This window comes from Amia ocellicauda, chromosome 4 (assembly GCF_036373705.1).
Source record: "Amia ocellicauda isolate fAmiCal2 chromosome 4, fAmiCal2.hap1, whole genome shotgun sequence".
In the NCBI taxonomy this organism is placed as follows: domain Eukaryota; kingdom Metazoa; phylum Chordata; class Actinopteri; order Amiiformes; family Amiidae; genus Amia; species Amia ocellicauda.
In genome coordinates this window covers 54,464,271-54,477,834 of record NC_089853.1, presented here as the reverse complement: position 1 = coordinate 54,477,834, position 13,564 = coordinate 54,464,271, and the positions used below count along the sequence as shown (strand labels likewise).

General features: G+C 37.8%; 1 protein-coding gene across 1 annotated transcript in view; it reads right to left on the bottom strand.

Moving 5' to 3' along the window:
• necab3 (N-terminal EF-hand calcium binding protein 3) overlaps positions 1 to 13,564 on the bottom strand; it is a 53,239-nt gene that overhangs the window by 14,002 nt on the left and 25,673 nt on the right. The window contains exons 3-4 of the mRNA XM_066702775.1: positions 6,600 to 6,708; positions 2,387 to 2,412 (exon numbers count right to left, since the gene is read on the bottom strand). Of these exons, the coding sequence (XP_066558872.1) occupies positions 2,387 to 2,412; positions 6,600 to 6,708 (135 nt within the window). The remainder of the gene's footprint in view (positions 1 to 2,386; positions 2,413 to 6,599; positions 6,709 to 13,564) is intronic.

The window sequence follows — 13,564 nt, the reverse complement described above, 5'->3', positions numbered from 1 at the left end:
CCCAGCTTGAAATATTACCCCAGTTTTAGCAACACAGAAACATCTGGGGGAAATACTTAGGTAAGACCCCCCCAGGAGGAAGAACTAGGGCAGAAAAAAATTGAATCTCCCAGAACAATACTGTCATAAAGCCAGACAATGACTCGATCTGGGAATCAGATAAATGTCAGATCAGTTTCTCTGGAAACCAATATAAACTGAACTGCTAGGGCATCCAATTTTCACGTTATAATTATGTATTTTATATGATCCTGTTTAATGAATTTTGACAAAACAAACTTGTGTTGCTAACAAAACAAATGCACATTAAAACATAAAAAAAAACTGGAATTGGATTTGGTTTGTTCTTTATAATACAAAACTACATTTGTTAATTGAATTTCATGTTCATTTGCAATCATTTAGTGTATCCTTATTGTACTGGGTATTTAGACAACTTTGTTACATAAGCCAGGGTGTGACCTTAAAGCCAATCTCCATATCCCACACTTACGAGATGTGCTTACAAAAGGCCTTTCTCTCGCTAAGACTATTAAAAAAGCTGAGTCAGCCAAGGACAAACTCATCTGCAGGCCCTTCAGACCCCTTGCTGGTTATCTGTGTTGGATAATGAGCCGGCCCAGACTGGGGCCCTCTGTGGAGTACACACACAGCGCCATTTTGCAGAGAGCAAGTGGCAAATTGAGCAGTTCCCAGGAAGAGCAACCGTCACCCCGTGCATCTGCAGTGACAATCTCTGCACATTTAGCTGCTCAGAGGTTTAACTTGAATTAAATGTAGACGATTTGTTTCTGCAGTGACTGTGACCCATAAAGCAGTGAGTTTCTTACAGTAAGTGTCAGCACTGGTAAAACAATCTCTGACAGACAGACATCTAACATACGATTAAATAGTCAAGTGGAAGAAGAAATGATATAGAGAGACAGACAGATTTGTTTTTTTGCTTCATTGGGTGAAAATACTTAAGCACCCTTATAGTCATTTGATTTTATGTATACATGACAGAATGCTACTCAATAGTGAACTATATGTATATGAAATCCATATTTAAGACAGGGGATTAAAGTTTTACTGCAAACTGGAGAAAAAGTCATCCTGATACCGAGGATGATGGCGGAGTTGGAGAGCTCCGTGGAATTGAAAATATTTTATCAGTTTCAACACAATATTACCAATATGCCCTTCTGATCCACATTTAGTATTTTCATTTACTTGCAGACATTCAATTCGGTTGGGGAGATGAATACTTCTAACCCCACCATAGAGTAACCTTGCAGAGGCCAACGCGTCACTCGCTGTTTCAGCCATCAACTGTTTCTCAAAGCTCCTGAGGGAGAACTCAAATGTAATTCAGTCTTTTAACCAACCGAATCTGTGTCTTTTCTCAGGGACTGCAAACAAGCTCTTCAGTGGGTGCAAGAGAGCCTGACGCACGTCTCCAAAACCAGCCTCAAAAATAACTTGATTAAGCTGGCAAGTATCAGTAATCAAAGACGTTTTCAAAATGTCAGCAATTACTCATTTCATTTTATTTATTTCGACTGGTGGGAATTACACACACTTGAATTACATACAAGAGTAAATTGGCTATTTTTGGTCTGTCAAGTCTGTTTCAAAGCATGTGTGAACAACATTGTGTCTTATCCAGTCCTTCCCACATTTCTTTCTTATATATTTTTTCGAGTTAAGTAGTTAAATCTTTGTTTCATGTTTTACTAACAATCCCAGTATCTATGATCATAAGCCAATTGTTTTTTCTTTTTATTATGAACTCTTGCATTGTTGGGTCAAATAATATATCTGCATAATTTGAGTTTAGTGACCAAATATACAATTCACAGAGGTGGATTATTCATAGCAGATCTTTGTCTCTAAGCATATCTGCCCCATTGAGATTTGTTTACTTTTGTTTTACATTTGTTTCAATTGAAAACAGACCATATTTCATCTACATCAAATCAAGGGCCATCGAGGAGAATCTGTAATTTATAAAAGCTTTGGCAGCGTGATAATTGATATAATGTGGTCCTGGGTCTTCTCGAGGACAACAATTGGGTTAATGTTTGGTTTAATTGGTTGGTTAAAGCAGAACAGGCTCAAAAGATAGACTTTGCTTCTTAGCCGTAGATTGATTCTTCACTGATTGATCCCAACTAATTGGTTTGGTGCTTTAAAAGCAGTCTAATTGACTGCAGGTGTTACATATTAATAAGTCTAATTATTCAAATGCAACAATTTAGGAGCATAACATTAGAAGCAGAAAGCTTATCAAAATGGATTGCTTTGTATTGCTGATAGCTAATGGCTTGATTCGGGTTGATCAGCAAATGTCCCTGCAACCAAAGCATCATGTGAGGAATACATATATAAAACAATTCTGACTCACCGCACAGTTTCTCTGTGTCTAAGTTGCTGAAATGAAATGAAAAGGAGAGAAAAATAATTAATTAACTGTTCCAAAAGCTCTACAAGGTTTCCCATCGGAGCAGTGTGGGTGAGGTCTGTCTGAAGCAAGGTTAGAATACAATTATTGAAAACTATGGTACAGCAATTCTTTTTCTATCTGGACACTGGCCAGATGTCATCGTATAATGCTAACTGATCGAGCTTGTCAGACAAGAGGCATTGCTCTGTCAGAGGACTCTGTGTACAGCAGATCCAGAACTTGAGTCAGATGTTAAATTTAGCCACTGCAATTTCTGAGAAACCTTCAGCAAACCCCTGAAAAGCTCATATTTGTAGTGGTTAAGTGCCTGTGTTCTTCCTTGTTTTTTTACCTGCTTTGATCATTATGCCTGAAGGTCATAATGTTCTCCTGAGCACAAACGTATTTTTGGTTGCTATGGCGAGGAAACTATCTTTTATTTTACCCACCCTTGAAACAGTGTTTATCGTTTTCATAATTTTTTTTCCCCATCGATGGACTTTGTTGCCAACCTAGTTTCAATGGGGGATGACTGCAGTAGTAGAAAGGAAAGAATAAATAACTTTGGGGACAATCAGTATCATGGGGGCTTTATTTTATTCTTGCTGAAACTTTTATGTTTTTGCAGAACAAATGTTGATTCCTAGGGAAATAAGTTGAAAACACTAGAGGCAACATATTTCCTTTTGGGTATTAGGTAAGACATCAAAGATCTAAGAGATGAATAGTTTTGAACCCTCATTAGACTTAAGATGTCTCTGTCTACATTCAGCCATGGTGCAATATACCAAGGAAATGTGACAAGGATATGTGACAAGGAGCAGTATTCATTAAACATTACAGATTAAATATTACATTAATATTAACAAAATCCAAAGTAAGAGAGTGGGCAACTGGAGACATGGTAGAGCAATTTAATTTGAGGAAGTGTTCTGGCCTGCAGTCACTTTTGCATTTTCTGACTTGTGAACTTCCTTGGCCACAGGACTCCAAGGACTCTCCCTCAACTCTAGACCTAAACATTTGGGAACCTATGTAATAAATATATGATTGATAAATAGTTTATAAAACAGTTAGGAACCATTAATAATTCAATGTAAACATTATCAATAAACCTTTATAAAGATATGATTAATCATTTAACAAAAAGGTTTTGAATTAAAAGGTAATGCTTTATTTGAATGCAGCTCTGTGTAGCCGATATAATGCCTCTATAAAGCCTACATAACATTTCATAACAACATCCATAACACGTTATGACAACTTCCCCATGCGTCATAACAGGTGCATAATTATTCATAACACACTCAGAACAGCTGTCAAAGCATTATGACAACATAATAATAACACAGAGCTGCATTCAAATAAAGTGTTACTTTTTGATTATAAAGGTTTTTTGATCATTTATAAGATGAATTATGAATGGTTACTAACTGTTTTATAAACTATTTGCCAATAATGTATTAATTACACTGTAATACAAAGTGTTACCCAAATGTGTAGGTCTCATAAAACAATCACATTAAAACAGGAGGGTCATCGGAGTTGTACGGCTAAGGAAGTTCAGAAGTTCGAATGTACAAAAGTGACTCCAGGACCATTCAATTAAATTGCTCTACCATGTCTCCTGTCATCCACTTCATTCCTTTTTTGATAAATGATGAATGACATCTTATGAACGTTTATTGATCATTTATAAATATAATTATTAATGGTTTAATGAACTATTTACCAATAATTTATTAATGACACTAATATAAAGTATTACTGAAAACTATAAGTTGATACTCCTGCTCATTGCAGTCCCTTTGAATTCAAACACCTGCAGTCCCCCAAGCACACACAAACTGTAGCTCTACTCCATACACCTCCCCAGGCTCTTCAGTCTGATCTGATTTCACTGTTTAAGGAAAGCCTACACTATCACACCCTGGACCTCTGACGTTAGAGAAAGACACCTCACACTCAGCTAAGGAATACAGGCGACGCCCGATTGGATGATGCAATTGTGAGTGACAGTAGATTTTGCAAGGTACCCAGGTGACACAGCGGAATGGGCTGGTTTATGTTGTTTAAAACCTCCCTCCAGACAACCTCCCCCCTGTCATCGCCAGCCTACAGAGAAGGTCTTTTCCCCGAGGGGTTTGTTGTTTCTGAGTTGTTGCTTCCAGCTTTCTCATCTGGAGTAATTCTTTGTAGCCCCTCGTAGCTAATTAAGAAACAGTCCTGCGGGGCATTTCTCAGCTCTCTTTTCCTGGCAGCAGGTATGAATATTATCTCACGTTACATAAGCTGTCAGCCCTTATGAGTGGGTTCTTTTTTCTAGGCCAGTGAAGAGGCTCCTGGAAGCACTGTCTTATGCAGTTTATCTACACTTCATACTTTTTTTTACATCACCATTCATCTAGTAAACTTCCCATGCACCAAAAAAAAAAACCTATTCTAAATAAATGCATACATTTAAAGCATTGAAAGGTGCAGCAACAAATAATAATAATAATAATAATAATAATAATAATAATAATAATAATAAAACAAACAGAATAGAGTTTGAATGTATTTGATGTATTTATTTATGCGTTTTACACATTCCCTGCATTCCTGTTTCAGAATTGAAACGGTTCTGAATTCCATCAAATCTCTCATAAGATAGCTCGCACAAATCAAGTTGAATTTGCATATAATATGTTTTATAACCTCCGCCACGATTCTGCCTTTAATATGGAAAAGGCACCAGAGGATTCTGTAAGCACAGTATCATAATACTGTAATGGAACCACAAGTAGGGAATAAAAATGCCTAACTGAAGAATTGGAGGCTGTGACCCACACACCCCTTTTATTTTTTACACATGGAAACTGCTGACTGTTTAATGGTCTTTTTGAAAGGGCTTCACCATTGTTGGCTGAGTACCAGTTTGAATCATGGTCATGGTTTAATGCAGAAGGCCCTCTGTGTCTTAAGGCCTTGTCATGTTACTACTGATTGTTAAACAGCTGGGTTTAGAGGGCAGTACAACATAAGGAGATGTAGTAGAGGGAAAAACCATATAGAATAATGTGCTTTTTTTAATAGAAATCCTAATATTGCAAAATAATGAAAGGTATTTGTAAATATTTGCAAAGGTTTCTGTGCAGCAACTCCATTCTGCCAATCACAAAAGCAGGCACATATTCTCAAACCCTACAGGTGGCTGCAAATCATATAACTATGATATACAATTGACATTCAGCACTCAATCCTGAAATCGGCAGAATACAGGGTTTCTAAACACAGTACAATTCTTCTCAGAGTTTTCTTTTCTTCTCTGATTCCTTTGTAAAAACAGTCTGTTCTCACAGCTGTAAAGAAGCTTTCCAGGAAAAACATTATCACTAACTTACAGGCAGTTCCTTCTTCACCCTACGTGTTAATGCAAAGAACGAACCGGTGTTATACTGATGAGACGCTTTTCTGAGTAAATTGGAAGGGTTGGGATTATACAAACAACTGCACGTTTTTTCAATAACACAAATTAAACGGCGAATTGGACAAACTGACATTGGACAAAGGAAGTCAACCAAATGATCCCTAATAGATATTCTGCTTTGTCAGTATCATACACAGATTCCTGTCATTTCCTTTCCCCAGGCTGCTATTTACTCGGCTCTTGGGGTTCACTAAAATAAGTAGTTCTGAGTAATTAACACCAGTAACAGAGTCTCCTGCCATGGCACACTGAGGTACAATTAGTAACTTTGACTATCTGGCCGCAGTTTTTAATTAGTGCACTAGAAAGTACGATTTTAAGAACTGCATCAATTGCCTTGTCAGTCTAAGTAATTGGATCTGACTGTATAGCCTCAAAGCTGGCTCTGAGAACGGAGATTCAAATTGACTGTAGGAAAGAAGGCAAGATCAAATCAGATATGCAATTATTTTAATCTTTGCAGCTTGGACATGGGAAGAAATGAGTTGTCTGTCTTGTGTTTTTGTTGTTGTTGTTGTTGTTGTTGTTGTTGTTGTTGTTGTTATTGTGGTTTTTAATTGACTTACAACTTGAACTGCACCATACCAAATTTTGTTGTTGACAATGATTCATACCCATCCACATTATTAAGATACAGTTGAAAACATTTTAATTCAGTGGGTTCCAGAACTTGCACTGCTTCCAGTGCAAGAGTACGGCACTTACTTGGTGTGATGCCGGTCTATCGAGTAGAAAAGCTCATGCAGCCCCTCTGTGCTGAGAATCCCGTCGGCAAAATAGGTCTTAAACTCTTCAAAGGACAGTTTCCCATCATCTGGAAGAAAAGGAACAGGGGGCACTGTTAGAGATACAGTCAAAAAGCTGTCATCATAATTTAAAACTGCTTGTCAAACTGGAACAAGGGCTCAAGTTTGTTTTTGCATTAAATATGATTTTGCAATTTTTTCCTAATACTAGTATTGCTTGAACTATAATAAATATACATATGAGCAAGATTAAAAAGAAAATGCATCCCTTGGTCAATGAGAAGATAAAAGTCAACATAAGGCAATAATTAGGTAACGGGCAATGTCATTATGAACAGGATGTCATATCACATTGACCTGCATTCATACCAGCTTTAATTTAAATGTTTCCAAGCTACTTAGCACCGGACTAGTGAGATGGGCAGCCTGGCATTTCTGTCGCTGCTTTGATCAAATAAATATTTCATATTTTTGCTTCTGTATCTCAACCAGCCTAGAGACACAGAGCTGACAGAAGTTGACAGGATGTTGGGTCTCCTGATTATATGCAGTGTGCCAGGAGCTGTGCAGTGTGATAGTCAAAGATCTGTCAGCCCTGCAGAGGATGTCATAGTGGAGTGGAGGAAGCCAGTGCCAGCACAGATGCATTGTGGGTATCTAGGCATCGGCAGTGATGATGCACGGTGGAATGCAGACCTGTCTCTTATTAATACATTCAGACAGGTTTTCATATTTAGGTTTCATTATGATCAATATAATTTACTGATCCGCCCTTTCTGGGTCCATATAGTGCCTTCATTTTGACCACCTGTATGTGAATGCACATATTTATTCTCTGATTACACACACACACATTCTCCCACATTTGAGTGCTGTAAGAGTCAGTTATCGCAAAAAAAGAATAATAAACAAACTGTTGTCATTGCTAGCAGTCCTGCAGAGGATGTGTTTTCAAAACTGAAAGAAGACAGAAGGCCAGTTTCTTCTTAAATATGTCATCAATGCAATGTATTCCTTGGTTTCAGTCTTAACTCTGAAACGATTAACCTTATTATGCACGTTGGCTGCTAGGGTATGAATGCTAAGTGAACCATTTTGCACATCTCTCTTGAGTAGGAGGCAAGAACCCCTGGCCATTGCTTCTGTTTCACTGTTTAGTCTTCAGTTGCTCTCTTCTAAACATGTATCAGTTTTACCCACGGATTTATGTGACACCTTAGAATAGGTCAATTGCTTTGGTGATCCCCATTCAACTGTGATTCTGTCTGTCAGCCCTTGTGTTAAAAAGCTGAGATTTGGTAGCAACAAGGTTTTTACTTTAGTTTTTTTCCCTCCCGACTGGTTTCAGTCTCTCAGGATCTCTACTAAAACAAATAAAATCTAGCTACCTGGCAACATTGAAAATTTCTGAATAATTATCTGAAACAGGTAAAACAGTCGTGTATCTGCAGGCTTGTCGGTTAAAGATTCTGTTAAAGTATAAGAAGTGCTGATGTGGGTCACTTGAAGAATCTTGAAAACAACCCATCAGTGAAACCATTTTTGGAAAAGTGAAATGTCTCTCCGTATGTTAGGTCCTGCTGTGTGTCTTTTTGGAGAATATGGATCAATGTTGAAATGTTTAAAAAGTGAGAAGTGTGGATGTGTTACACAAGCTACCAGCTGAGCTCATGGAAAATGTTCTGTGTTAAATGTTCTGGTAAAGCACAAGCGGTGCTATGAATCGCTGCACATAAAACTGCTGGCTGATTTGTCTACGAGGTGACTGAATGGTTCAAGGGCATCCAAAACTGCTTACTTGACTGCGCTTTCCCCTGTCAACTCTTGTCAAGGTTTACACTGCGGAGTAAAACACGGAATTAAAGCAGATCTGAGCAGCACGTAATGCGTAATGCTTTCACTGTTGCCGAATGTTATATTATGAGGCAAAATTAGAACAAGCAAGCAATGTTGTATGATGGAAATAATCCTTCAAAGAGATTAGCATCAACCGTTGCAAGGAAGACACTCAGAACAAAGCTTGTTTTAAATGGTTAATTCATACCAGTTAACAAACAATAACTGGCATTAGGAAGGTATACAAAGGTGTATACAAACTTCAGTACATCCTCTGCATTAGGGTTAGGGTGACTGTCAAATCTTGATTAATTTGTGGCACGAATTTGCACTAATGGGCTTATCATTGACACTCGCCTATCATCAGAGTGGTTGTGTTCCCATCGTAGGGTGGAGGAGGGATTCCTTGGCCTTTCTCTTGGTCAGAAAGCACTGTTGAGTTATTAACACCAGGTGACCTATGAATCTATGAATGTTTTCCTTGCTCTCAGAAGAAAGGTTGAAAACACTAGAAAATAGCCTAATTAAAGGAACAAAATGAGTTATTAGTTATTAGTTATTATTAGGTTGCATATAAACCCTGGTTATCTGAAAAAGAAAGCACTGCCCAAAGGTGGTGGCATTAAGCATTAAGCCAGTCACCATGGATGAAAACATTCTTCTATCAAAGCCGCCTATAGGCCCCTGTGTGTCACGCAAACAGCCCCTTCTTGTTTCCTGTTTGTATACATGGTAACACACACAAGAACTTCCTCTTTGCTGATTTATTATCAAGCTTATAAAACAGGGTGAGGCTCGTTGTCCTCACATGGCGGTTTAGAAAACTGGGGTCCCTCAAGATTGGTGCCCAGTGAGCTGAACACTTTGCATTCAGCAGTCCCAAGGTTGGTCAGGGTTTCCTCAGCCTGCCAATAGGTTTATTTTTTATTTTTTTCTGTTTGAACAGCTACAGTTGATTTTTAAATCCCTGAAATTAACTTGCGATACAGGGGTTCTGTTCTTTGAGATATCAGTGAGAACTGCCGAGATGTAACACATACTACAAGTGCCCATTAAAAAATGTAAATAGGTAGCACTTCTAAGTACACACTACACATCAAATTAATTTCCAAACAATAACAAAGTAACACCTCCTGAATATTGTACACTGAATAACAGCAAAATTACTTTCAATTCCACATCCAGACAAGTCTCATGTACCGATTTTATTACCATCTGTTTCGCTGTGTTCCCATTTCACACCTCATAACTGGTCTAAATTACTAATTAGCTCCTCTAATATAACTGAGGGTATAAAAGATGCAGAAAGCCACTGTTCCTGTTCTGCAATACAGGTGGGGCAACATAATTGAAACATCACTAATAGACTGCTGGCCCGATACATGGAAAAAAACAATCTCCTGCTTTGAAGTGTGTATTTGTGTCCCACTTGGACACAGGTGTAGTTTGTGTTACTCTTTCCTTAACCACAATACTGCTGTTGTGTGGAGCTCAAATGACCTTCAAATGGAGTTGCCTATCATTTGCTCCCTAATCTGTGACCAACTCATGCTGATCTACAATGTAAATTATGGCACTGCAGTACAAACTGAGAAACAAGACACTAAAGGGCCTCAAAATTTACAGTCTGTGAAACATGCTTTTCCAATCTTGAGCCTTAAGGTTTAACCATGCCCTAAACTGCGTTTTCAAGCACACAGGCCCAATCGTCCCTATGGGTAAACCACGGGCAAAATCATTTCCTTCCTCTTCTGTGGAGTGGGCAGTTTGCCCACAGTTTGCCGAGGGGGCAAATAAAGACCATAATCTTTCTGTCAGTGTTTATATCAGTGTAGAGAATGGTCATTTAGAAGGTTTAAGAAAACTGTGGATGTTATTTTACGATGATAACCATGCAACCGTGCAAGCAAATAAAAAAGAGAGGAAAAACAAACAGATTAATTAAATCCAAAGTGCTAAATGCCAATGTTCTTTTTCCTAGTATTTTCTAGGGGTTTAAACTCTCATGTGAGCCTTCAATTAGTGTGGATTACATCTAACCACTAAAAAATAGACACCTTCTTATTTTAGTATGGGCCATATGCAGTAAGTGCAATACATACAGTCAGTAGGGAGGGGAAAGACAAATTACTACATTGCCAAAGCATATAATTGAGATATGTAAAATGGACAAGATTACTGCTACATATGCTGGGATGGACTGACTGCTTGGCAAACAGAATTGGAATTCTGAAATGTCGTTATACATCTGAAGATTTTATTTTATGTTTTATTGTGTATTGCATTGCCTACATATAGGTTATCACTGACTTTGATTTATGAAGGAGGAAATGGCAAGAAATGTTATTGCAATTGTGCAACAGCAAGAGTTAACTTAGAGCACGTGATTCCTTGCACAGAATCAGTAAAAAAAACATGACTCCTCATCCATTGGCTTTTGAATGAAAACAGATCAAGGTTATCAGTCCTAAACCTCAGTTCTATAATTGTCTGTTTGTTTTTATTAGTACTCTCACGTATATCAGTAAATCCATAATTCTAGTAATAAAAACAGCTTTTGCTTTTCAAAGTGTCAGAAGTAAAACAATCCTCTGTAATTAGCAGATGAAAATCATCAAATAAGTATGTATGAGTAAGTATGATCCTTGGAGTTCCAAAGACCAGGAGTGAAAAACACTCCATTTAATTTAGATGACAAGAGTTGGCTGCGTGGTGAATTTATACCTCAAAACCCCAAAACAATGTAATAACCAATTTGCAGGTACTTAACCCTTTGCAGTCCAAATATTGTGCAGCTGTCAGAGATGATTTGCAGAGATCTCTACATTATTTGCAGATATCTCCAAATGATTTCAAGATATCTGCAAATATTTCAAGATATCTTCAAATAATTCCAGATATCTCTAAATCATTTAAAGTTATCTTTTAGAGGTATCTGTAAATGAATTAAAGATATCTCTAGATGTCTATGGCTTGCCATAGACTGCGTCCGACACAGGACCGCAACTGCATTTTTACGATGTCAGATCCAGTCCGACATAGGACCGCAAAGGGTTAAAAACAAATGAAGCAAAAGGTCTTTTATTCTCACAAATTGGAAAAGAGCTGTGCAACCCAAACTAAATTGGAAAATACAGAAATCGCAGCTATGTAGTGTCCAAAATCGTTCAACACACAGAGGAAACAACATTCACAGAGCACACCCAACGATCACACCCAGAGATTGCTTTGCCTTGTGCGTAGTATTACTGACCACAGCCGTGATATTTTCTGACGGAAGCAGTTAACTCTGCTAGTCACATTTCTCTAGATCCCCGAGCTCTCTTTCTTGAGCTTATTGTGGATGTAATTGAGTGCTTCATTGTACCTAGGGGAGTGCACTGTATGTGTCGAAAAGCTCCTCGAAAGAATCTGCAGGACTGTGAATAATGAGACCTTAAAATATTTCCATCCTCTCTCATACTTATGAGATGGACTTGCACATTAACGGAGATTTCTGAGAATGTGCATGTCTAATGATCAACAGTTATGATCAGTCCATTCATTTTGCACTCCAGAAATAACGACCATAACCAATTCCTGAGATAAAACTTAGACAAAGATAGATGCGTTTACAAAGCCAGTTGACGTATGTTGGAGGCTGAAGAGATTTGTCAGTATTTTGTTCAGCCTGTGACTGAGGATGCCAAATGTGAAAGGTTGCATTGTGCTGTTGTTCACAGATGATAAAACCCCAGGGCAAGAGCTGTTCAAAATATTGATCTTCACAAAGTAACTGTGAAGATTTTTTTCTTTTTAATGCTTGTGCACCACTTGGTGGTTTATTGAATTGCTTTGTCTGGGACTTTGTGTTCTTTCTTGTTGCTTTTCTTCTTTATATCCAACAATGAAAGTTCAGTTTTCTCCCCAGTCTTATAGCGCTGTGTTCTACTTGGATTTTTTTTCTTTCTATTTTTAACACATCAAATCCTTCAATTTGTCTTGTTAGGTGAAAACATAGCAGCCTTTGATCATTCCTATGATTACAGCATGCATTTTCTCCTCAGTGTTATATATACAGGTTTTAATTGTTTGTTTTCAAGCACAAACTGATCCATTCAACATTTTTCTGCTTATTTCCCCATTTTCCCCAAGCACAAAATCTGTTTTCACAACTCCCACCCCCCACTTGCCGAAAAGCTTCTACAATCTCATTCAGAGGATACACCACTCGTAGATAATTCAATTTCTCACAAAATCAGTGTTGTAATTAAATAAGTCAGTTAATTGAATTCTTCTGTCAAACACTCCAAGTGACTGTATTTCCGCTAATGTTAAGGAACATGCAATTATCCAGTCCTATTCAAAGTAATCTTGAATATTGCTGGGAGCTGGTGAAGTCCGCATAGATAATGGCTTATGGGAGGCTTGTAACATATTGGGGGGGTGATTCTTTTGACCATGAAAGTACATGATCAGTAATAGTCCCAAACTGATAACACAGATCTATATTATTTTGTTTTGTTTGGAATCCTGATGCCCTGATGATTAACCTTGGCTATAAACTTGCAGTTTAAAGGTAAAAACGGCAGAATTAAATAACAAACCATGTCCCTGTTTCTTCAATTCAAATCAAAGGCTTTTTTTCCCCCCCTCACCATATTCAGAGGCAATCAAAGCAAGGTGATGGACTTCAAATAGAAACTGCGGCAACGATGGGATGAGGTGAAGCAGCAGCAAATATTGCTAACATTCGATGGAAATCAGCCACTTATTTATAGCAAGTGAGTGTGTTGGGGGGGAGACAGATCAGGAACAGATGAAAAACGCCTCATATCATACAGTTCTGCATTCTCAGTCTATCATCAGTTTCGTCATTTGTTGGTTTATACACCTTTGTGCCTTGTAGCTTCAGTCTTCAGGCTTCAATATGATTTCTCTTCACATTCAGGATCGGTCTTAAAACCTGATCGCTGCCTTCATTGTGTGGCAGAACTTTGATCTTATTTTTATTTTCTTAAACAGGTTGTATTCAGATGTGGGTCAAATACATATTTTCTGTTTTTCCAATTACTTCAAATACTTATTTTTAAAAATTATAAATTGTAT